This window comes from Pseudonaja textilis, chromosome 3 (genome assembly GCF_049901715.1).
Source record: "Pseudonaja textilis isolate UNSWEBS1 chromosome 3, rPseTex1.2, whole genome shotgun sequence".
Lineage (NCBI taxonomy): Eukaryota > Metazoa > Chordata > Lepidosauria > Squamata > Elapidae > Pseudonaja > Pseudonaja textilis.
The window spans coordinates 2,318,485-2,342,747 of record NC_141992.1 but is presented as its reverse complement, the minus strand read 5'-3'; the positions used below and the strand labels follow the sequence as shown (position 1 = coordinate 2,342,747).

Sequence of the window (24,263 nt, the reverse complement as noted above, 5' to 3'; positions counted from 1 at the left end):
ATACACACACACACATACACACAGAGAAATGATGATAGATAGATAGATAGATAGATAGATAGATAGATAGATAGATAGATTTTATACACACACACACACATACACACAGAGAGATGATAGATAGATAGATAGATAGATAGATAGATAGATAGATAGATAGATAGATAGATAGATAGATGAGAGAGAAAGAGAGACAGATAGATATATGAGAGAGAGAGAAAAAGAGAGAGAGATGGATGGACAGACCATAGGTAAGTAGGTAGATGATAGATAGATAGATAGATAGATAGATAGATAGATAGATAGATAGATAGATAGATATAGATGATAGATTGATTATACACACACACACACACACACACACACACACAGATGACATATAGATGATAGATATGATAGATAGATAGATAGATAGATAGATAGATAGATAGACAGACAGACAGACAGACAGACAGACAGACAGACAGAGAGATGATAGATAAAATTGTCCAGCCCACCACAGTTGGCTGGGTTCTTGCTTAGCAATGGTTTCATATGAAAACCTAGCTAGAGACCTGCTTCACACATCAAAGCAAGGCACGTTTGCCATCCACATAGCTTCCTGACCAACGGTTAAGTTTGCACAGGAAGATTAAGGTGGTACCAATAGCAGAAGCTATTTGTAGCGCAGGCTTGACCTGTGGGGTCCTGGGTGCTCTCTGAGCTGGGTGGTTTTCTTGCATACGTTTCGGGACCCAAACCAGGTAACATTATCAGTGCTCGAAGGGAGAGGGGGATTGCAGAGAGGAGGAAGAGGAGGAGGAGGAGGAAGAGGAGGAGAAGGAAAATTGTGGGGTCCTTGGTGCCAGAGGTGGTGAATTCAGCCAGTTCTGACCAGTTCTGGAGAACCCAGTAGTGGAAATTTGGAGAACCAGCCAATCCCACCTCCGACTGGCCCCGCCAACCCCATCTCTTCTCTGCCTCTCCCGTTGAGTCCCAGCTGATCGGCTGGGTCTCCTTTGGTTGCCCTGCACAGGAGAACAGAGCTGGAAAGCAGGTTAGTGGGATGGGGAGGGGGATTTTGCAGTAACTTTCCCCTTCCGCGCCCACCCAGCCACGCCCACAGAACCGGTAGTAAAATTTTTTTTTGAATACCTGAAGGATCCAGTAGAGAATTGATATATTTGATTATAAATGTTTTAACAGCAGCTAGAATTGTATTTGCTAAAAACTGGAAAAGCGAAAAAATTCCGGTAGGAGATGATTAGGAAAGTAATGGAATGTGCAGAAATGAGTAAATTGACATTAGCAATTAGAGAGCAAGAAGATAAAGTATATTACAAAATCTGGGATTTATTTTATCATTGGCTAGATAAGAAAATAGAGAAGTAAAACATATTATAATATAAATAAAACATAATAGTAAAGATAATGCAATGATGTTCTAATTGATTACAATGAAATGAACATTATGAGCTAGGTTTTGTAAAAGTTGAGATTTGCTCGAAAAGGATGACATGAATTTGAGGCTAATAATGTTTTGATAATACTATAATATTCTATGCAGAGTTGATGTATACAATATGAATTTTAATTTAAATCTAGAAGGGAAAGACGGTTGATTTTGGGCACAAAAGGTATGTACCAACTGACACACTGTACAATGGAAAGATGATTTGAAGTTTTATATTTGTATTTGTCAATGTTTGTTGTCAAAAATAAATAAATAAATATTTTTTTAAAAAATCCCACCACCGTGGTGCCCTCTGGGATTGATAAGTTTTCTTGCAGATGTTTCACGACCCCAATAGATAACATCATCAGTGCTAGAAGAAAGAAGATAAAAGTGAACATACCACTTTAAAACTAACTCTGCCGCTCCAGTCCCCACTAATAATTAAACACTGCCGTTTCAGATGTCATATCTGACTTCCAATCCAGAATCCAGTCCTAATCCAGAAACGAATCCAGAACCCAGAAACGAACCAAGGAGAGATCCAACTTAAATATAAGGGGAACTTTCCCGACAGTGACAACAATGACCCGGTGGAGCGGCTTCCTTCCAAAAGTTGAGGCTGCTGGATCTCTGGAGATCGGGCAGCCATTTCTTTGAAAATTGTATATAGGGTCTTTTGCTTGTGCAGGGGTTGGACTAGAAGACCTCCAGGGTCCCTTGCAACTCCTGTTATTCCTTTGATTTGTGGCATTCCTATGAGGAAGCGGGGGGGCTCGAACCAGCATGCGGAATTGCCAAAGACATCTGGATTTTAGGAGCGAAGGGAAGGCAAAGCTGGCCTTTGAAGTCCTCTCCGGCGAAACTGACCTTTGGCCCTCCAGGCTGGGATGGAGAATTTTTTTGACCTGGTCTCTGTTTGGGAGAGCTTTCGCTTTCAGCCCACCCACCCACCCATGGAGCCCTTCTCAGCACAACCAGTGGAAAACTCTGACCTTGGCTCCACCGGGGAGTTTATTTGCACGCGAGCCTCCTCTGCAAACGAGCCTTTGTTTGCCCTGGGGAGGAAGAAATTTCTCCTTCATTCCGGGTTGCTTCTCTCCTCGATTAATTTCTATCCATTGCTTCTTGTCCCGCTTTCAAGTACTTTGGAGAATAAGTTGACTCCCCTCTTCTTTGGGGCAGCCCCTCAAATATTGGAAGACGGCTATCATATCTCCACTCCTCTACTCGTTGCAGAAGACCTGATGCCACCAGACTCGAAATTCTACACCTAGTAAACCTACAACTACGCCGCCTTTGGTCCGATCTTAGTATAGTATATAAAATCATCCATTGCAATGTCCTACCTGTCAAGGAATACTTCAGCTTCAACCATAACAACACAAGAGCACACAATAGATACAAACCCAAGGTTAACGGTACCAAACTAGATTGCAGGAAATACGACTTCAGCAACCGAGGGATCAATGTCTGGAATACTCTACCTGGCTCTGGGGTTTCTTCCCCAAACCCCAAAAACTTTAACCTTGGACTGTCTACTATTGACCTCACCCACTTCCTAAGAGGCCTGTAGGGAGCGTGCATAAGTGCACCAACGTGCCTACTATCCCTGTCCCATTGCTTCCTTTATTTTTCTTTTATGTATCCATGTATTCATAACTATGTTTTTACTTATACCTATTATCTTGTAAGCAATTGGCACAAATAAAAATAAATAAATAAATAAAATGTCGCCCCCCTAGTCCTCCTTTTCATTAAACTAACAGAATAGCATAACAGAGTTGGAAGGGACCTCGGGGGTCATCCAGCCCAACCCGCTGCTTGAGCAGAAAACCATATCCCATTCCAGACAAATGATTGTCCAATTGTTGAAGACACAGTTGTTACGTGCATCGGACTTCTCTCCTTGACTTGGCTTGTCCGAAAGTGGCAAAAGTTGATCACGGGACACCACCGTCACCAGGATGAGTCAATTGCCAGAGGCCTGAATTTTTGACCGTCGCTAAAACGGTCGTTAAGTGTGAGAAAACGGACCCAAGTCCCTTTTTCCCCCAGCGCCGTTCTAACTTCGAGTGGTCACCAAACCAATAATGGGAAGCCTAGAACCACCTTGATCGATGGTCTCCCGCCCGGTGCAGTGTGCGCGTGTGTGTGTGTGGGATGGGGGGTTGGACTAGATGACCTCCGAGGTCCCTTCCAGCCTTAAAACGATTCTGTCCTGTGTTTCAGGGATGGGAGGGCTGAACCAGGAAAGCCGAGACCGGCCAGCAGTAGGCGAAAGGCAAAAGGTTGCCAGAAGAATGCCAGGGGCGGGGGGAGGGGCACCTCCCTGCCCCAGGAAACCGACCGAGGCCGAGACCGCAAAGCTGTGGCGGGTGACACTTTCTGACGGGCGAGGGGCCCTCGCTTCCCCCCAGAGCCTTCTGCTTTCTGGAGATTAGCTCTCGGCTCCCGGAAGAGGCACCTCGGCCGGCCTCCTCTTCCTCTCTGGCTGGGTGCTGGGTGGCTTTGGCGGGACTGCGGGCCTGTTATAGGCAGGCTTACAGAATTACAGAACAACAGAGTTGGAAGGGAGGTCCAGAGGTCTTCTAGTCCAACCCCCTGTCAGAATACAGAATAACAGAATTGGAAGGGACCTTAAGAGGTCTTCTAGTCCAGCCCCCTGCTCAAGCAGGAGACCCTGACAGAATTACAGAATAACAAGGGTTGGAAGGGACCTTAAGAGCTCTTCTAGTCCAACCCCGTCAGAATACAGAATAACAGAGTTGGAAGGGACCCCTAAGGTCTTCTAGTCCAGCCCCATCAGAATACAGAATAACAGAGTTGGAAGGGACCCCTGAGGTCTTCTAGTCCAGCCCCCTGCTCAAGCAGGAGACCCTGAGGGGATTACAGAATAACATAGGTTGGAAGGGACCTTAAGAGGTCTTCTAGTCCAACCCCGTTCAGGCAGGAGACCCTTACAGTATTACAGAATAATAAGGGTTGGGAGGGACCTTAAGAGGTCTTCTAGTCCAACCCCGTCAGAATACAGAATAACAGAGTTGGAAGGGACCCCTAAGGTCTTCTAGTCCAGCCCCATCAGAATACAGAATAACAGAGTTGGAAGGGACCCCTGAGGTCTTCTAGTCCAGCCCCTGCTCAAGCAGGAGACCGAGGGGATTACAGAATAACATAGGTTGGAAGGGACCTTAAGAGGTCTTCTAGTCCAACCCCGTTCAGGCAGGAGACCCTTACAGTATTACAGAATAATAAGGGTTGGGAGGGACCTTAAGAGGTCTTCTAGTCCAACCCCTGCTCAGGCAGGAGACCCTTACTTGTTCAGTTGGGTTTTTTTTTTTACCGTCTTTCCCTTCTGTGGTTCTGAGGAGACGCGACAGGATTGCAGAGGACATGGCATCCCCCCAAAATATTTTAAAAGTTTCTCACTTGATTCCTTCTAAAATTTCTCTATTATTCTCTCTCCACATATGATCTATCACCTCTCTATTGTATCAGAGTTGGAAGGGACCTTGGAGGTCTTCTAGTCCAACCCCCTGCCTAGGCAGGAAACCCTACATCACTTCAGACCAATGGTTATCCAATCTCTTCTGAAAAACCTCCAGTGACGGAGAACCCACAACTTCTGGTGGCAGGCAGTTCCACTGGTGAATTGTCCTCACCATCTGGAAATGTCTCCTTAGTTCAAGGTTGCTTCTCTCCTTGATGAGTTTCCACCCGTTGCTTCTTGTCCTGCCTTCAGGGGCTTTGGAGAACGGCTTGACTGCCTCTTCTCTAGGGCAGCCCCTGAGATATTGGAACACAGCTGGCATGTCTCCCCTAGTCCTTCTTTTAATTAAAGTGGACATACCCAGTTCCTGTAACCGTTCTTTGCATGTTTCGGCCTCCAACCCTCTTTATTGCTGTTTTCTGCAGTTTCTAGTCTCAACATCTGTTTTTACATTGAAGTGGAATGCCGAATTCCAAGTGTGGCCTTACCAAGGCGTTATAAAATGGTATTAACACTTCACGTGTTCTTGATTCTGTCCCCTTTTCTTTCTACCATCTCTCTCTATTCTCTCTCAATCTATTCTCTCTCTCCATCTATTATTTTTCCTCTTTCTCCTTCCATATTATCTATCCTCTCTCTCTATTATATCTTTTTCTCAATCTATTCTCTCTCAAATATCTAATTTTCTCTTTCTCCTTCCCATCTATGGTATTATCTATTATCTTTCTCTCTATTCTCACTCTCTTTCTCAATCTATTCTCTCTCGTCTCTCTCTCTCAAAACTATTTTTCTTCCTCCCCATGATCATCCGTCTCTCTATTCTCACTTTATTATCTTTCTCAATCTATTCTCTCTCATCTATCTATTCTCTCTTTTAATCTGTCATCTAACCATCCATCCATCCATCCATCCATCCTCTCTATTAAATTTCTATGCCGTCCATCTACAAGGTGTCTCTGGGTGGCTTGCAAATTATAAAAACAAGTAGAAATAATTAAAAAAAAATAAACAAACCAATATGAAAATAATATTAAAATCTGAGCTAAAAAATTTGTAGGCTGCTTGGAGACGCCTCCGAATGAGATGGGTGGCGTATAAATCCAATAAATAAATAGCTATATGCATACATACATACATATACACAAAAATTCATGTAGCTGAATTTCTATAGACAGTGATTCCTGTATCTTGGGTTTGCTTTTCTGGGTCTCAGCACTCTGTACGAATGAGCCCTCTTAGATGATCTTACGATGTCCCGGCTAAACTTGGGAAAATGGGTTCGTTCAATCACCAAGAGACCTGGGTTGTGTAAACATCACAACTGGGAGGTGATGTGGTTTTTCTCATCTCTGAAACTATTCCAGTAATATTTTGGGAACTTCCAGTCACATCTGATGGGCCTGTGCCATCAATGGGAGGCCTGTGTGTGTGTGTGTGCAGGGACAACGCACACATGATGTAGGTAGAAGAGGGGAAGGACTTCGATTGCAGCTTTCGTGCCTAAGATAGGACTAGAACTCGCCGTCTCTTGGTGATGGACCCAAAGTCACCCAGCTGGCTTTCCTTCCTAAGGAGGAGGAACTAGAACTCACCATCTCCTGGTGATGGACCCAAAGTCACCCAGCTGGCTTTCCTTCCTAAGGAGGAGGAACTAGAACTCACCATCTCCTGGTAATTGGCATCAGGAGCTGGCTTTCATGGCTAAACACTCCGCCCCAGAATGAATCAATTCTGCTCCAGACAAACCTGGTAGAACTTCTGCCACGGGTAATTGGACTAGAAGACCTCTAAGGTCCCTCCCAGCCCTATGATTCTATGTCTAGGTTTAAAATTCTGTCTATAGTAGTGGTGGTATTCAACCAGCTGGGACTTGGGAGGCGGAGAATAATGGGGTTGGCAGGGCCAGTCAGAGGCGGGATTTGCCGGTTCTCCGAACTACTCAAAATTTCCGCTACCGGTTCTCCAGAACTGGTCAGAACCTGCTGAATGCCTCCTCTAGTCCATAGGCAGGGGCGGGATTCTACCAGTTTGCACCTATTCATTCACTAGAACCGGTTGTTAACATTCTAAGCAGTTGGGAGAACCGGTTGTTAGAAGAAATTACAGGGCTAATCCTGTAAGGAAGGCAGGAAGGAAACATTCTGGTGTTGCTTACAGAAACTGCCTCTCCGTTAACCCTCATTACATTCTTGGCAGGGTTAGGGTTCTAGCACTGATGATGTTGCCTAGTTGGGTCATGAAACGTTTACAAAAAGACAATCAAGTATAGAGAGTACCAAGAACCTTACAATCATCTCCTCCTCCTCCTCCTCCTCCTCTACTTCCTCCTCCTCTTCCCCACAGACCTCATTCCCTTCTAACATTGATGGTGTTACCTAGTTGGGTCATGAAACGTTTACAAAAAGACAACAAAGTACAGAGAGTACCAAGGATTTGACAGTCCTCCCTCACAAACCTTAGCACTGATGATGTTCTCTAGTCAGGTCATGAAACGTCTGCAGGGAGGAAAAAAAAACCAAGCTCAGAGCACCAAGGACCCCCTCATTTCAACCCTGCGCGACACCCATTTCCCTTTATTGCCGTTCGTCTTCATGCTGGCACCGTGTTCAGGGCCAAACGAGGGGCTTCTACTTCCCGGTTGGATAGGAGAAACTTTTATTTTCCATTTCTGTTTCGTTTTCCCAACCGATTCCCGTCGTGTCCTTCGAGACAAAGCGGGACTCTGCCAGGTTTGACAAGCCATTTTCACCCTGAAACTGTATTTCGTCCACTAAATCCAGGATGGGTTGCATTTCACACACATTTCCTTTCCCAACGGAAGGAAGAAACGGTGGGGGCCAGAGAAATCTTGGTCCTGAGGTCCAGACGTCCCGCAGAGTCCGTTGGGCAGTGAAATCAGCCGAGGCTCTCCAGGCTGGTCTTAATTCTTTCCATCTCGTGAAGGAAGCTGTAAAACTGGGGCAGGGTTAATTCTGGAAGGAGAAGCACCAAAACGATCAGGATTAGCTACTAAAGTTGGTCCAAAATGGTGTACAGCAGGGGTCCCCAACCACCGGGCCACGGACCGCCACCGGTCCGTGGAACATTTCCTACCGGGCCGCCAGTTTGCTGGGCGCCGCCATCTTGTTTGACAAGAAAGTGCTTCCAGGTGAGCTTTTTCCGGTTGGAAAGCGGCATTTGGGTCCTGAAGGAATCCTTGCGCCTTAGTTTCATCGAAGGGGGGGTGCTTCGAACGAAACTAAGGCGCGAGGATTCTTTCAGCACCCAAGGCAAGGCGAGCTGAGCGACCGTCCCGAAGCCGTCCCGAAGCGAAGCCCATTGACAAAGGTACAAAGGAGGAGTTGAAGGTGGCGGGGAGAAGCGGGGGACGGCTAGTTGGCCGGTCGCTCGGCTCGCCTTGCCTTGTCATGCGTGCTGATGCTGGTACCGGGCCGCGGATCATTTTGTGATGCCGGTACCGGGCCGTGGCACAAAAAAGGTTGGGGACCACTGGTGTATAGGATCTCCTGCCTAAGCGGGGGTTTGGACTAGGAGCAGTGGTCGCCAACCACGGATGGACCGTGAGAAAATTTGGGTGGTCCGCAGAGAAACATCACCCCCCCCAAAGCAAATAATCCAGGCTGCGCGGGAACACAAGGCTGCACTGCCCACATGGCCCGCGGGAACACAAGGCTTGCTCCACTTAGCCCTTCCCCCGTCCCCTCACTCCCTCGCGTTGTTCGCAATGCAAGCGACACAAGCCTTGTGTTCCCGTGGGCCTTGTGGGCGGCGCAACCTGGATGAATTGCTTTGGGTGGGGTGGGTGGGACGACATTTCTCGACGGACCACCCAAATTTTCTCACAGACCATCCGTGGTCTCTGGCCCACTGGTTGGCGACCGCTGCTCCGGAGGCCAGAAAGGGGCCCGTTCCCGGATTTCTGGAAGCCCATTCTTTGGCCCTTCCCCAGCCTCCGTGCAGGTGCTGTACTTACCTGGAATCCAAAACGGACCCCGTGGGGGTCTCCTGGGAAAGGGTAGGGTGGGTGGAGCCAGCCAGGGGTGGGATTTCCCGGTTTGCGGAACCGGCGATTAAAAATGATAACATTGGCTACCGGTTTGACTCAACCGGGGCGAACCGGGTAGCAGCCGCTCCTGGTGCTGTTGTAATTGCCAAGGGTCGTCAAACGAAGAAGTCGTAAGTCAAGGAACACCTGCATTTTCGGCAGCTGGCTGGGCTCTCCCTTCAATGCCTCCCTCTCTCTTCACTTCCAGCATTTCCCCACGGACGATATTGGCTTACTCACCTAGGTATACTGGTTCCAGCTGGCTGCCTTTCTTAACGACCAGCTTCAGCTACAAGGAGATGAAAAGTGGGGTGAGTCAAAGGAGGCAGATGTTAGAACCCCCCAAAAAAGCAGCCCCTGGAATCTCCCACTGGGGAATACTTGGAAGATACAAGGGGGGGAATTCAAGATTCTCCCGGCTTTCAGAATCACAATCAGAATCAAGCTAGAAAGGGCCTTGAAGGTCATCTAGTCCAGCCCCCTGCTCAGGCAGGAGACCCTTACAGAATTACAAGGGTTGGGAGGGACCTCAGAGGTCTACTAGTCCAGCCCCCTGCCTCCAGCAGGAGATCCTATACTATTTCAAACCAATGGCTGTCCAATCTCTTCTTGAAAACCTCCAGGGATGGAGCACACACAACTTCTGGTGGCAAGCAGTTCCGCTGGTTAAGTGTCCTCCCTGTTAGGTAGTTTCTCCTTAGTTCCAGGTTGAATCTCTCCTTGATCAGTTTCCACCCGTTGCTTCTTGTCCTGCCTTCAGGGGCTTTGGAGAATAGCTGGACTCCCTCTTCTTTGGGGCAGCCCCTCAAATATTGGGATACTGCTATCATGTTTCCCCACAATCCTCCTTTCCTCTAGACTAGCCAAAATTTATTCTGTATTTGCTAGAATACGGGGAAGGGGAGTTCGAGTAATTGTCCATTTGGGGGAAAATATGGACAGAAAAGAGCTTATATAGTCCTTGATCTGCAACAACAACCCACGCCCCAAATTTCCACCGCTAAGCGAGGTGGTGGTGAAGTCCCTTTGGCCCCCTTTTACAGCCTTTCTTGCCACCGTCACTAAGCGAACCTCTGCAGTGGTTAAGTTCGTCCCACGACTGTTCAGTGTGAAAAAAAGACATGGGCGCCTTTCTTTTTTCCCCCAGTGCCGCTGCAACTTCGAACAGCCACAAAAACAAATAGTTGTAAGTCGAGAACTACCTGGGTATAAAGGGAAAAAAAAAAAAATCGGCATCCGGATTCTGATGGCGTGACCACGGGAATGCTTACGACGGTCGTAAATGTAAAAAGTTCCTTTTTTTTAAAGTGCTGTTGTGTAACTTCGGTCACTAAACGGAACGGTTACAACTCAAAGACGACCTGTATGTATTCTCCAACACTGGAAGTTTTTAAAAAGATGTTGGATGACCGTTTGTCTGAAGTGGTATAGGCAGGGGGGGTTGGACTAGATGACCTCCAAGGTCCCTTCCAACTCTGTTATTCTATTCTATTTCTTCCTCAGGCCCCTCGCCTGAGTGGGCTGTTTCTGATTCTCTTCCCCGCCTCTCCTGGTTCTACCTGTCCCTTTGTCAGGCCCCTGTCGGAGTCTGAATCCGAGGAGGCAGACGAACAGCTGACAGGGAGCGGGAGGGTGGCTCCGTTGGCTGTGGAGGAAACTGGGGAAGGGCAAAGTCCGGCTGGGCAGAGCAGGGGAGAGGTAGAACAAGGGAGAGGGGAATTCAGAGGAAGACCCAGGCCCATCCCCTCTTCATCCTAGGGCACGCAGGGAGGAACGGAGAAGGGAGCAACGTGGGTGGTGTGCCTTATGGGGGAGGAAAGGGGCCTGATCCCCTTCATTAGCCACACCTGGGAATGAGAATTTAAAAAGAGATGCAAGCAGAGTGAAGTTTCTGCTGGGAACAAACCTGAGTTTATCTTGTGTTGACTTTGCTTATCCGCAGTCCTGGCATCTTCCCAACCAGGTTGAATTACCGCCCTTCCTTCACGTCTGGAATTCCTTCTCTTGCCCTGCCGGACTAATGACCTCATTTTGCCTTGATTGGACTTTTAGTTACAGTTTTGGTTGACCATGTTTTGGACTGGATTCTCTGCAGCCAAAGGCTGTTCCTGGGAGAGTTTTTCTCCAGCCCAGAAGGTAACCAGGACACTGGGGGCAAAGTTGGAGCTAATAAGGGGACTCTTGTTGATTATCTGACTGCGTTGCTTTTGTGCCACGCCCCTTTGGGTCATCACCCCCTTCCCCAAAACCGTCTTACCTGGAGGAAAATGCTTCCTACTTTCTCCAGCTCACTGCTTCCGGCCGTCACTATTCAGGAGAGAGAAAAAAAACAGCAGCAACAAAATTTTATACAAAGGGATTGGCAAAGGCCACCCCGTCTCTGCCCGCACCCCAACCCCAGAAAAGAACTGACCTCCAAATTTCCACTCCATGTCTATTAGCTGGTTAACCGTCAGCGTCTGCCCCACAGCCAGGCGCGAGAGGGCGGGATAATTTTCCTTCCACTGGGACGAAGGCAAAAAGACAAGGGTGGAATAAGCGATGGTTTTAATACGGGGTTCCACTTCATGGAGTTTGAACAGGGGCCCCCAAACCTGGCGACTTTTAAGACTTGTGGATTTCAACGCCCAGAAACTTTTTAAGTTGCCACAAGTTTGGAGACCTCTGGGTTTCAAGAATGCAAAGGGAGTTTCCCTGAAGCCGAGGAACAGCTGGGACTAAGTTTTATATTTTGGTTTTATCCGAATAAGTGAATTCACCATCACTGCAATCGCAGGCACAATTTCAGAACAGAGTAACAGAGTTGGAAGGGACCCTGGAGGTCTTCTAGTCCAACCTCCTGCTCAAGTAGGAAACGCTACACCCTTTCAGACAAACAGCTGTTCAATCTCTTCTTTAAAACTTCCAGCGATGGACCATTCACGACTTCTGGTGGCAAGTCATTCCACTGATTAACTGTTCCCCATGTCAGAAAATTCCTCCTTATTTCTAGGTTGAATCTCTCCTTGTTCAGTTTCCATCATTCCTTGTCTGGCCTTCGGGTGCTTTAGAAAATAGTTTGACTTCTTCCTCCTCTCTGGGGCAGCCCCTCAAATATTGGAAGATGCTCTCCTATCTCCCCTGGTCCTTCTCTTCCCTAGACTAGCCAGGCCCAGTTCCTGCAACCGTTTGTCATATGTTTTAGCCTCCATTCCCCAAATCATCGTGGTTGCTCTACTCTGACTTCTTTCCAGAGTCTCAACATTTTTTTATATATATATCGTGGCAAATTTCCATTGAAACCTGCTGGCTGTGTTCACACAGTAAAGTAAGTAAAGATGGTTTGTTTACAGCACTTACCTACAGAGTAAAGAGTTAAATCAACTGGTTTGATTGAACCAAACCAAAAATTAACTTGCCAAATAACCATAATGTGATTGTTCATGCAATGATCCCACAGACTTGCGTGATTTTTTTTAAACCTTAGAATAATGTTTCTCAACCTCAACCACTTTTAAGAGGAGTGGGCTTCAGTTCCAGAATTCTCCAAGCTTATCTGTTTTAAGATGGATGGACTTCGACTCCCAGAATTCCCCAACCAGCATGTTTTAAAGTTCTTAAAGTGGTCAAAGTTGAGAGACACACGGCCTTCTAAAACTACCTAGGAATTTTCCAAGGAGAACCCACATTTACAGATACTCCTTTTTACAGCAAGAAAATAGGGGAAAAAAAAAACTAAGGTTCCAAGTTTGTAAAAAAAAGACTTGGATTCCCTCTGCAGTGTTGTGGCGGGGTGGTTTAAAATGCCAGTGTTGATCCTGGCCCCTGGATGAAAGCGCTTACCTGTTCTTCAAAATACCTGGCCTTGTCATCGCTCAGCCCTGCAGGAGAAATTGAAGACGGTCAACTGGAGCAGTAAAGCCCAGGAGCCCTTCAGACAGAGAACTTAAAGAGAGACCTACCCAGGGTGATAAGATCTGCTCTGACTTGTTCTGCAGTCAGGCTCCTCTTTAAGGCACCTGGAATAAACATTGTGAAAAAAAAAAGGGAGCCCAGCTGACAAACACACAAATGAAAGATAAGGCAGGGACTGACCTCTATGACCGCAGAGGTGATTTATGGGGAAAAAAAACCAAGCAAAAACTAACTTGAGCCATTGGGGTGCTTGCAAATTTGCACCCCAAATTTTTACAATTTTATTTTGTTTCTATTTTTTTTGTTTTCTTATCTGAAGTTTATTTTGTTCTGTTTCTATTTTTTGTTTTATTATTTGAAGTTTGTTTTGTTTCATTTTTGTTTTATTATTTGAAATTTGTTTTGTTTTATTTCTTTTTTTATTTTACTTTATTATGCTATTTTTGATTTTGATTTCTATTTTTTATTTGATATTATTTGATTTCTATTTATGTTATTTTATTTAAAGCATTTATATAGCTGCCCATCTTTCAAAGAAATCTGAAGATTATCTTATATTTTATTTCATTGCTACTTTTTATTTTATCTTTACTTAATTATTATTTCATTGTACGCTATATTTTGTTTCATTGCTATTTTTTATTTGGTTATATCTCTTTTTATTTTAATTTACTTCCAATGTTTATATAGCTGTCTATCTTTCAAAGAACTCTGGATGAGTCCCAATTAAACATGGAAAGACATATAAAATCATATTGAAAGTATAAAACTAAATCAATTGAAACAAGAAAGCTAAATTCCAGCCATTCAGGATGCTTGCAATCCACTCCAAAACTGGCTTATTTCTTTTTTTAATTTAATGTTTCTATTTTATTTTTATTTTACTTTACAGCAATAAACAATACCCCAATCAAGGAATTACCAACTCAGACAAACAAGCAAACAGCAAACAATTGAATCAAGGAACCACCAAGAAAAAACCGTTTCCATCATCACTGACAACAAAAGACATTTGTATATAAACAAGAGAGCAAACCCTCCTTCTAACACTGATGATATCACCTAGTTGGGTCATGAAATGTCAACAAGAAAACTACCAAGCTCAGAGACCACCAAGGACCCCACAGTTCAACCCTGGGCTACAAATATCCTCTTCGATCAATATTCTTATCTGTAGTAATCATTTTTTCTTCTTTTTAGCCTCCTATCAGCTGTCTATTTCTTAGCAGCAAGACTGTTTGCTTCTTCTTATAATGTCGGAGAGATTGTACTGGAGGGAAAGAAATCCCATTATAATCAGAATTTCATGACGCCTTCTGAATATCAGTGGAAAGAACAGGACTTATGCACCATTGGTGTGCTGTCACTCAGAAAAACAATCCTGAGTTCACTTAATTCAATTTTAGCCTTGTAAACGTTTTATCTTTGATTTTTACTTTAGGCTTGTCAAAACCGTATTTTGTAAAGTAAACTGTGATTTTTAGTACCATTTTAAATTACTTTATAATGTGGATTGTTGAACTGCTCAGTTGGTTAAGAGTGATTGGCAATGTAGAAATTAGATAGATAAATAGATAGATAGATAGATAGATAGATAGATAGATAGATAGATGAGAGAGAGAGAGGTTAGATGGATAGATGGATAGATGGATAGATAGATAGATAGAGAGAGATAGATAGATAGATAGATAGATAGATAGATAGATAGATAGATAGATGAGAGAGAGATGTTAGATAGATAGATGGATAGATAGATATGGGTAAAATGAGAGTAGAATTCACTGTCTCCTGGTGATTGGTCCAAAGTCACACAGCTGGCTGTGCCTAAAGCAGGACTAGAACTCCCAGTCTCCTAGGGATTGGTCCAAAGTCACCCAGCTGGCTTTCATGGATAAGGTGGGACTAGAACTCATTATTTCACCCTGTCACCCAGCCAGCTTTCATGCTTAAGGGGGGACTAGAACTCCCAGTCTCCTGGTGTTTGGCCCAAAGTCACCCACCTGGCTTTCATGCCTAAGGAAAAACTAGAACTCCGTCTTCTCTGTGTTTCTAGCTGGTGCCTTCACCCAAAGTGGCTCCCAAAGTGGTTCTCCGCCCCACCTGACCTACCACAGACCTGGGGAGGGGGGTGTCTGCTCCACACTCACCACTGGGTACCAGCAAGAGACTTTTGACGATGCTCTTCAAAGGGCCGAGGCTGATTTTATTCCCCGTTGCAAACTCCGACAGGCTAGCCAGGAACCTCTCCACCTGTCAGGCACAAAAGCAAAGACGTGTTTTGCTCCAAGTTTCACACTTCCCTTGCACACGTGCATGTTGTGGCCCTCCATGGCCACCGGAGCTGGCCGTAGACGTGGACAGTGAGGAGGTTGGAGAGGAACACAGGCCAATCCCGGAGTCTGGAGAAGGCTCTGACGAGGGCTCTGCCTCGGAGGCAGAGATGGGGCCAGGGCCGTACGACAGTTATCAGCTGTCTTTGGAGTAGGAGATCAGTGGGGAAAAAGAACAGCTGGAGCCTGTCCCTAGTGTGCTCATGCACAGAGCTGCCAGATGAAGGGAACAACTAAGGAACAAGGGTCGACTCAGGAGTAAAGGCTCATTCCCCATAGGGAATAAAGAGAAGCAAAAGGGGAGTGGGATTTGCAGGAGACAATTAGTTCAATTCATGAGGGTGAAGATTTGTTCCTGACTCCTTGCTAAGTCATCGCTGCTACAGCGTGGCGTTTGGAAGCTACCGGCCTGGCAACTCTCCAAGCCCGATAAAGGTCTGTGGTTGTAAATTCACCCTTGAAAGACTGTTTGCCAGGACTTTGCTGGATGCGAATGAGAGGAATTCACATGAGCCTAAATAAAAGGGGTTTTGTCGGGACGAGGAATCGGCTTCGTGGGTTTGGGAAGCCCGGGTCAGAACAGTACATAAGTGAGTCTCAGAGGGAGAAGCTGCCCCTGCTCAGCTCAACTCCATGGGTATCTCCTCAGAGGAAGCCCCATAGCTGTCGATGGGTTTTCCCAGCAAGATCCCTTTGAGACCTCTTTCCAAATCTCGTTGCCCTCCAGGCAATTCGGAAAAGGGGGAGGAAGGAAAAAGGCCAGCAGAACTGAGCACCCAAGGGACGCCTCGGCTTACGACCACAATTTGGCCCCAAATTCTGCTGCTAAGCGAGATACTTGTTAAGGAACTCCTGTCCCGTTTTACGGGCTTTTTTTTGCCACTGTTGCTAAGTGAATCACTGCAGTTGTAAAATTAGTACCACTGAATGTGGCTTCCCCATTGACTTTGTGAAAAGGCTGCAAAAGCAGAAATGTGTGTGTGTGTGTGTGTGTGTGTGTATTATATATACAAAAGCGAAAGACCCCTCACACATCATCACAAAATCTCCAGAACCGCAAAGCCTATAAACTTGAAATTTGGCCTGTATGTCCCTCATGGCTTCTAGGGGCTCACTAAGAAAGGATTTTTCAAAATGACCATCAGGGCATTTAGAGTATTTCCTATATTATTATTATTATTATTATTGTTATTATTATTATTATATTATTATTTATTATTATTATTATTATTAACATGCTCTGATGCAAAACACAAGCAGAGGAGTTTCCGTTTAGTTTCAGTTTTAGTTTCCGTTTCAGACCACCAAGCAGCTTTAGCGCAGAACAGTTGAGCTAAGCCACGCCCAGGCTCCTTGCTATATATGTGTATATAATATATAGATATGTAAGTATTTTGTGTGTGTGTATGCACACAAACGCGCGCCCACACACACACACACACACACTCTGAAATTCCGCTCCCAATTGTGGTCGTAAGTCGAGGACTACCTATAATGCTATTATTGAAAACTTTGTGATATAGAAGAAATATTCTCCACGTTGCCCATAAACTGCCTTCATTCGCACCAGAAAAAAAAACCAGCTGGTCTTCATCCAAGTGGGGTGGGGGGGCAACCAACCCCCCTTTTTGGATTCCTTGCCCTCCCCTCTCCCCGTCTCCCCCTTCCCCAAAGTGGGTTACCTCTTTGGGTTCTTGCAGGAATTGGAAAAGCACCTCCAGGAGGGTAGAAAATTGCTGGGGGGGAAAAGAAGGAAGGCCGTCATTCAACCAGAAAAGATTCGTGCTTCCCTTCCCTCCTTAAAACGAGCGGCATATAAATTTAATAAACAAAGAAATAAAGGAGAGAGAGAGAGACAGACAGTGGGCTATAAGTGCAGGGGGGGGTCCAACTGACAGCCACTTTAAGACTCACGGACTCGTGGATGATATGATTATAAATTATGGATTGTGCAGAAATGAATAAACTTACAATGGAATTGCAGGAGAAGGAAGAAAAAGAATATTATACGGTCTGGGAAAAATGGTATGAATGCCTTCTGGGTGACTTTGCGTCAATCATCGGGAGGCTACGAGTTCTAGTTCTGCCTTCAGGCACGAAAGCTGGCTGGATGACTTTGGCCCAATCCCCAGGAGACGGTGAGTTCTAGTCCCACCTAACCATATCTATCTATCTATCTATCTATCTATCTATCTATCTATCTATCTATCTATCATCTATCTATCTCTAATTTGTTTATCTCTATCATCTATCTATCTGTCTGTCTGTCTGTCTATCTATCTATCTATCATCTATCAATCAATCATCTATCTATCATCTATCTATCTATCATCTATCATGTATCTCTCTCTCTCCCTCTCTCTCCCTCCCTCTCTCTTATCTATCTATCTATCTATCTATCTATCTATCTATCTATCTATCTATCTATCTATCTATCTATCTATCTATCTATCTATCTACCTACCTACCTACCTATCATCTATCTATCATGTATCTCTCTCTCTTTCATCTATCTATCTATCTATCTATCTATCTATCTATCTATCTATCTACCTATCATCTATCTATCTATCATCTATCTATCATCTATCATGTATCTCTCTCTCTTTCATCTATCTATCTATCTATCTATCTATCTATCTATCTATCATCTATCTATCTATCTATCTATCTATCTATCTACCTATCATCTATCTATCATCTATCTCTCTCTCTCTTTCATCTATCTGTCTGTCTGTCTATGCCTTAGGCATAAAAGCCAGGTGGGTGACTTTGGGCCAATCACTCCCTCTCAGCCCAACCCACCTCACAGGGTTGTTGTTGCAGGGAAAATAGGAGGAAGGTGGTGCATTGGGTGTGTATGCTAGCCTGGGTGATTTGTAAAAATAATAAAGGTGGTATATAAACAAACAAACAAACAAATATTACCCTCTACCCCCTTCTGCCCTCTGCATTCACAAAATGGCTGCCGGGGAGCTGCGATCAGCAGCCCCCAAAACAGCCGCACGGACAAGAGAAAGGATGACTCAGGCCATTTGCCAAACCACAAAGTCCCAGAATCGAACTTTAGTGGCGCTAAGTTCCCCCGGAAGACAAACTCTGCTAAAGTTTTTTTTCCCCATAGGTTCTTCCTCGCCCCCCCGCCCCTCCTTGTCTTCTTCTCCCCCTCTTTTTTTGGGGAGGGGGCAGGTGGGCTCTGGTCATCCAAGCCCACCCTGGTCGGCAAGCCCACCCACGTCCTGGGGCAATGATGGTGAACCTTTTCGGCACCGAGTGCCCAAACCAGAACACGTGTCCATGCGCATGTGCTGGAGCACTGGAAAACCAAAGACAAGCTGGCCAGTGTGCGCATGCCTCTTTTGCGGAGGCTTTCGGGCCTGTTCCTCAGGCCATTTTCGGGCCAATTCCAGGTAGTTTTTGGCCATTTTTCAGGCCATTTTTGGGCTGTTTCTCAGGCCATTTTTGAGCCAATTCCAGGCTGTTTTTCGGACCATTTTCAGGCCATTTTTCGTGTTGTTTTCAGGCTGTTTTTTAGGCTGTTTCCAGGTCGTTTCTCGGGCCATTTTTCACGCCATTTTTTGGGCTGTTTCTCAGGCCATTTTTGAGCCAATTCCAGGCTGTTTTTCGGACCATTTTCTGGCCATTTTCCAGGACTTTTTTCATGCTGTTTTCAGGCTGTTTTTAAGGCTCTTTCCAGGCCGTTTCTCAGGCCATTTTTCAGACTGTTTCTCCGGCCATTTTCAGACCATTTTTCAGGCCGTTTTTGGCCGTTTTCAAGCTGTTTTTCAGACCATTTCCAGGCCATTTTCCAGGCTGTTTTCAAGCCGTTTTTCAGGCCATTTCCCAGGACGTTCCTCAGGCTATTTTCTGGGCTGTTTTCAGGCCGTTTTACGATCTATTTTCAGACCGTTTTCGGGCCAAAAACAGCCTGAAAAATAGCTTGAAAAAAGGCCTGTTTTTTTGGCTGATTTTCGGGCCATTTTCCGGTGCTCCGGCGGCTGTGAAGACCAGCTGTTCAGCACTCATGTGCATGCCAGGAACCAGAAGAGCAGCTGGCAATGGTGCATGCCACCTCTGGCACTTGTGCCACAGGTTCGCCATCATGGCCCTAGCAGGAGTCGGTGCTTGCCGCCAGTTTCTCTTTCAATTTCACCAAAAGAATTCAAATTTAAAGCCAAGACCATTTTTGTAGCCCTGGGTTGAACCATGGGGGTGTTCTGGGTGGTCTCTGAGCTTGATCCTAATCCCGCTATACAGGTAGTCCTCGTTTAGTGACTTGAGGTTACAACGGCACTGGAAAAAAAACTGACTTAGGACTGTTTTGTACACTTAACGACGGTTGCAGCGTTCCCAAGATCATGTGATCAAAATTAAGATGCTTGGCAAACTGACTCGTACTTATGACCGTTGCTATGTCCTGTGGGGTCATTTGGTCCCCTTTTGCGACCTTCTGACAACCATCACAAATAGAGATAGTCCTCGACTTACAACAGTTCATTTAGTGACCGTCCAAAGTTACAACGGCACTGACAAAAGTGACTTATGTCTTTTTTTCACGCTTATGACTATTGCAGCGTGATCACACGTGGGGTCCACAAGATCAACATTCAGACCCTTGACTCATACTTATGACAGTCACAGTGTCCCAGGGGGATCATATGATCTCATTTTGCAACCTTCTGACAAGCAAAGTCAATGGGGAAGCCAGATTCGCTTAACAACCGGGTCACTAACTTACCAATGGCAGTGATTCACTTAACAACAGTGGCAAGAAAGGTTGCAAAACAGGGCAAAACTCAACCAGTCTCACTTAACATAAATTTTCAGCCTCAATTGTGGTCATAAATCGAGGACTACCCATATTGGAAGCTTGGAACCCACGTCCAGTGGAGGTAGCGGGTCAATCCTTGGTAACCCGAGTTTAAACATGCTTGGGATAAACACCTATCCATCACCTGACAAAGACCTAAATACATTTTAATACATTTATAATAATCAACTGATTAGAAAGAAAAAGAAAACCTCAAAAGGCAGACTGGGTGGATCCCCCTGGTCTTTTTCTGTCGTCACTTTTCTATGTTTCTGTGGTTGTTTTGGGGGAGACGTTTCATGACCCAGTTAGGTAACATCATCAGGGCTGGAAGGGAAGTGATTTTGCTCTGCATGTTCCCTATTTGGGTGGCAAAACAATTTGCAAGAAAACAATTCAGTTCAGACAACACAAAGGACCCCACAGTTCCTGCTCCTCTCCACAACCCTCTCCTTCTAGCACTGATGATGACCCTTAGTTGCCCCATGAAACGTCTTCAAGAAAACCACCCAGCCCAGGGAGCCCCAAGGATCCCACAGTCCTCCTCCTCCCTTCCTTCCTTCCTTCCTTCCTTCCCCTCCTCTCCTCTCCCTTCTAGCACTGATGATGTTACCTAGTTGGGTAATGAAACATCTGCAAGGAAACCACCAAGCTCAGAGAATAACCTCACAGTCCTCCTCCTCCTCTCTTTCACTCCACAAACCCCATACCTTTCAAACACTGATGATGTTCCCTAGTTGGGCCATGAAACGTCTGCAAGAAAACCACCCAGCCCAAAGAGCACCAAGGATCCCACAGTTCTCTTCTTCCTCCTCCCCTTCTTCTCCCTTCCTCCCTCCCTCCCTCCTCCTCCTCTCCCCACCCTTCTAGCACTGATGATGTTCCCTAGTTGGGCCATGAAACGTCTGCAAGAAAACCACCCAGCCCAGAGAGCACCAAGGACCATAAAGCCCAGCCTGGCGCAAAAGGCACTAGGCCCATCAGATGAGAGGCCTCCATCCCCAATCGCAAAGCAAGGCAAAGTGCTATATCTCCAGGACCTCTTGAAGAGACGACACAGGCCAACAAATCGTGGTTTAGGGCAGAGTGATGTCTGAATGCCCTGCCTGTTGGCACAGCGCCTATGGTTGCAACCAGCCTGGCCCCATCACTGCAGGAGGTTTCACTTCGATCAGATCAGATCAGATCGGAGTAGATCAGAAAACTGGCAGATGAGCTTTGCTATCCTGCTAGCATAGATGACTGGGGAACTCTGGGAGTTGAAGTCCACCCATCTTAAATTGTCCAAGTTGGATGGCCAGGGAATTCTGGGAATTGAAATCCACCTGTCTTAAATTGTCCAAGTTGGACGGCCGGGGAATTCTGGGAGTTGAAGTCCACCCGTCTTAAATTGTCCAAGTTGGACGGCCAGGGAATTCTGGGAGTTAAAGTCCACTGGTCTTAAATTGTCCAAGTTGGACGGCTGGGGAATTCTGGGAGTTGAAGTCCACCCGTCTTAAATTGTCCAACTTGGACGGCTGGGGAATTCTGGGAGTTGAAGTCCAGCCGTCTTAAATTGTCCAAATTGGATGGCCAGGGAATTCTGGGAGTTGAAGTCCACCCGTCTTAAATTGTCCAAGTTGGACGGCTGGGGAATTCTGGGAATTGAAGTCCACCCGTCTTAAATTGTCCAAGTTGGACGGCCAGGGAATTCTGGGAGTTGAAGTCCACCAGTCTTAAATAGGCCAAGTTGGACTGCCGGGGAATTCTGGGAGTTGAAGTCCACCGGTCATATTGTTGCCAAGGAGACCCCTGGTTTAAATCCCAACTGGGGGTGGTGGTGGTCATTCTAAGCCCTTCAGAAGGAGAAGGAGCCCCCTCTGGGAAGCAGCCCCCACCCCTGCCGAAGGAGACGCCCCCCTCCCACGCCTTCCTTGACCAGAGGAGGAGGGGCTGCAGGTCAGGGCTCGACTGCATGGCCAAGAGAGCCCCCCACCCCCCACCCCGCGATGGGGAAGGCAAGCCCGGGGGACCCCCGCCTCCTTTCCTCCCGCCCCCTCCCCAACCGTGGCTCTCCCACCCAACCGGGCTGGGGAGGGGGTCTCCTCTCGGGCCGGTCTCTCCCGAAGCCCCCAGCCCCCCGAGGGACGGAGAACCCCTCCCCCGCGCCCCGCCACCTGCGCGCTCAGCTGGTTGAGCAGCTGCAGGTCGGCGCTGACCGCCTCCGGCACCGGCTCGCGGGTGAAGTTCAGCAGCCCCATGGCCCGGCTCGGCTCGGCTCGGTTCGGCTCCGCCTCTCCGCTCCAGAAGTCGCTCCGCCCCCGGAGGTCCGGCTCAGCTGAGCATCAGCGCCGGCACTTTCGAGCCCGGCGAAGCGGCTGGCCGCGCCCCTCTCCGGCGGCTGGAAGCCCGCAACGCCGCCTCCTCCTCTTCCTCTCTTCCTCCTCTTGCGCCTTGCTTTCCTTGGCCCCGGGAGGGGGGGGGAAATGAGACCTCGCCCCCCGCCCTCCCCCCCGCCGTCAAGGATGAATCAGAATCAGGATAGGGCTGGAAGGGACCCTGGAGGTCGTCTAGTCCAGCCCCCTGCTCAGGCAGGAGACCCTGACGGGATTACAGAATAACAAGGGTTGGAAGGGACCTTAAGAGGTCTTCTAGTCCAGCCCGCTGCTCAAGCAGGAGACCCTGACGGGATTACAGAATAACAAGGGTTGGAAGGGACCTTAAGAGGTCTTCTAGTCCAGCCCGCTGCTCAAGCAGGAGACCCTGACGGGATTACAGAATAACAAGGGTTGGAAGGGACCTTAAGAGGTGTTCTAGTCCAGCCCGCTGCTCAAGCAGGAGACCCTGACGGGATTACAGAATAACAAGGGTTGGAAGGAACTTAAGAGGTCTTCTAGTCCAGCCCCTGCTCAAGCAGGAGACCCTGACGGGATTACAGAATAACAAGGGTTGGAAGGAACTTAAGAGGTCTTCTAGTCCAGCCCCCTGCTCAAGCAGGAGACCCTGACGGGATTACAGAATAACAAGGGTTGGAAGGGACCTTAAGAGGTGTTCTAGTCCAGCCCCCTGCTCAGGCAGGAGACCCTGACGGGATTACAGAATAACAAGGGTTGGAAGGAACTTAAGAGGTCTTCTAGTCCAGCCCCTGCTCAAGCAGGAGACCCTGACGGGATTACAGAATAACAAGGGTTGGAAGGGACCTTAAGAGGTGTTCTAGTCCAGCCCCCTGCTCAGGCAGGAGACCCTGACGGGATTACAGAATAACAGGGATTGGAAGGGACCTTAAGAGGTCTTCTAGTCCAGCCCCCTGCTCAAGCAGGAGACCCTGACGGGATTACAGAATAACAAGGGTTGGAAGGGACCTTAAGAGGTCTTCTAGTCCAGCCCCTGCTCAAACAGGAGACCCTGACGGGATTACAGAATAACAAGGGTTGGAAGGGACCCTGCAGGTCGTCTAGTCCCCTCCAGTAACCGGTGCCCCCACCCCACCCCCAGGCTAAGAGCCTCGCTGCTTTGCTGGCAGACTGGAAAGTGTGAATGGGCAAGGAGGAGCCCCCCCCCACCATTTGGCCCTGGGAACCAGATCCGTTTGGGGTTCTGCGTTGCTCCCGGGGGTGGATGGGTGGGGGGAGGGGTCCCTGCTTCTCTCTGAGCTGGTTGCTTTTTGTTTTTTTTTGCAGACATTTGGTGTCCCAACTAGGGAACATCATCAGTGCTAGAAGGGAGACGGGTTCGTAAATAAGAGGAGGAGGAGGAGGAGGAGGAAGGAAAGGACTATGGAGTCCTTGGTGCTCTGAGTTTGGCTGTTTTCTTGCAGATGCACAAGCAACAGAACATAATGAGCTGATTTCAATAAACTCAGAGAGAACTTGGGAAAGATTCCATGGATGAAAATCTTAAAGGGGAAAACAACTCAAGAATCTTGGGAAACTCAGAAAAGTACAGTCATAAAAGCCCAGACCAGCACAATACCACTGAGAAAGAAAAACAAGAAATCCAAGAAGAAACCAGCATGGCTGCACAAAGTTCTCTCTGGCAAACTGAAAGGAAAAAAGGACAAGTACAAAAAATGGAAAGAAGGACACAGAATCTGCAAAGATGAAGTCAGGATAGCAAAGGCTCAGAACGAACAAAGACTTGCAACAAAAGTCAAAGATAAGAAAAAAAAAGTGTCTTCCAACATATAAATCACAAGAAAAAAATCAAGGAAACAGTCAGTCCACTAAAGAGAGAAGATGGCAAGGAAGTAACAGGCAAGAGAGAGAAAGCAGAACTGCTTAACT

At 46.8% G+C, this 24,263-nt stretch overlaps 1 protein-coding gene and 1 long non-coding RNA gene across 3 annotated transcripts in view; both read right to left on the bottom strand.

Moving 5' to 3' along the window:
- Positions 1–1,723: 1,723 nt before the first annotated feature.
- LOC148125983 (uncharacterized) overlaps positions 1,724–24,263 on the bottom strand; it is a 352,312-nt gene continuing 329,772 nt past the window's right edge. The window contains exon 2 of the long non-coding RNA XR_015743356.1: positions 1,724–2,656. This is a non-coding gene — a long non-coding RNA (uncharacterized LOC148125983). The remainder of the gene's footprint in view (positions 2,657–24,263) is intronic.
- On the bottom strand, positions 7,554–22,315 carry COMMD7 (COMM domain containing 7). 2 transcript variants are annotated; one of them, XM_087931965.1, is made up of 9 exons: positions 22,158–22,315; positions 16,874–16,927; positions 15,009–15,111; positions 12,909–12,965; positions 12,790–12,827; positions 11,381–11,471; positions 11,225–11,274; positions 9,208–9,256; positions 7,554–7,894 (listed from the first exon to the last, which is right to left on the bottom strand). In XM_087931965.1, exons 1-9 carry the CDS (start codon positions 22,239–22,241, stop codon positions 7,818–7,820), a joined length of 603 nt encoding a protein of 200 aa, XP_087788091.1. In that variant the 5' UTR covers positions 22,242–22,315; the 3' UTR covers positions 7,554–7,817. The 2 variants fall into 2 exon arrangements, with proteins under 2 accessions (XP_087788091.1, XP_087788092.1); XM_087931966.1 differs by lacking the exon at positions 16,874–16,927 and having other exon boundaries at positions 22,158–22,297.

Excerpts from the sequence above, each read along its gene's own strand:
- COMMD7 (XM_087931965.1), bottom strand. The coding sequence starts at position 22,241 with ATGGGGCTGCTGAACTTCACCCGCGAGCCGGTGCCGGAGGCGGTCAGC. Across the intron at positions 12,828-12,908 it reads AGCAGATCTTATCACCCTGG|GGCTGAGCGATGACAAGGCC; the intron begins GTAGGTCTCTCT and ends TTTCTCCTGCAG. Across the intron at positions 11,275-11,380 it reads CATGGAGTGGAAATTTGGAG|TGACGGCCGGAAGCAGTGAG; the intron begins GTCAGTTCTTTT and ends TCTCCTGAATAG.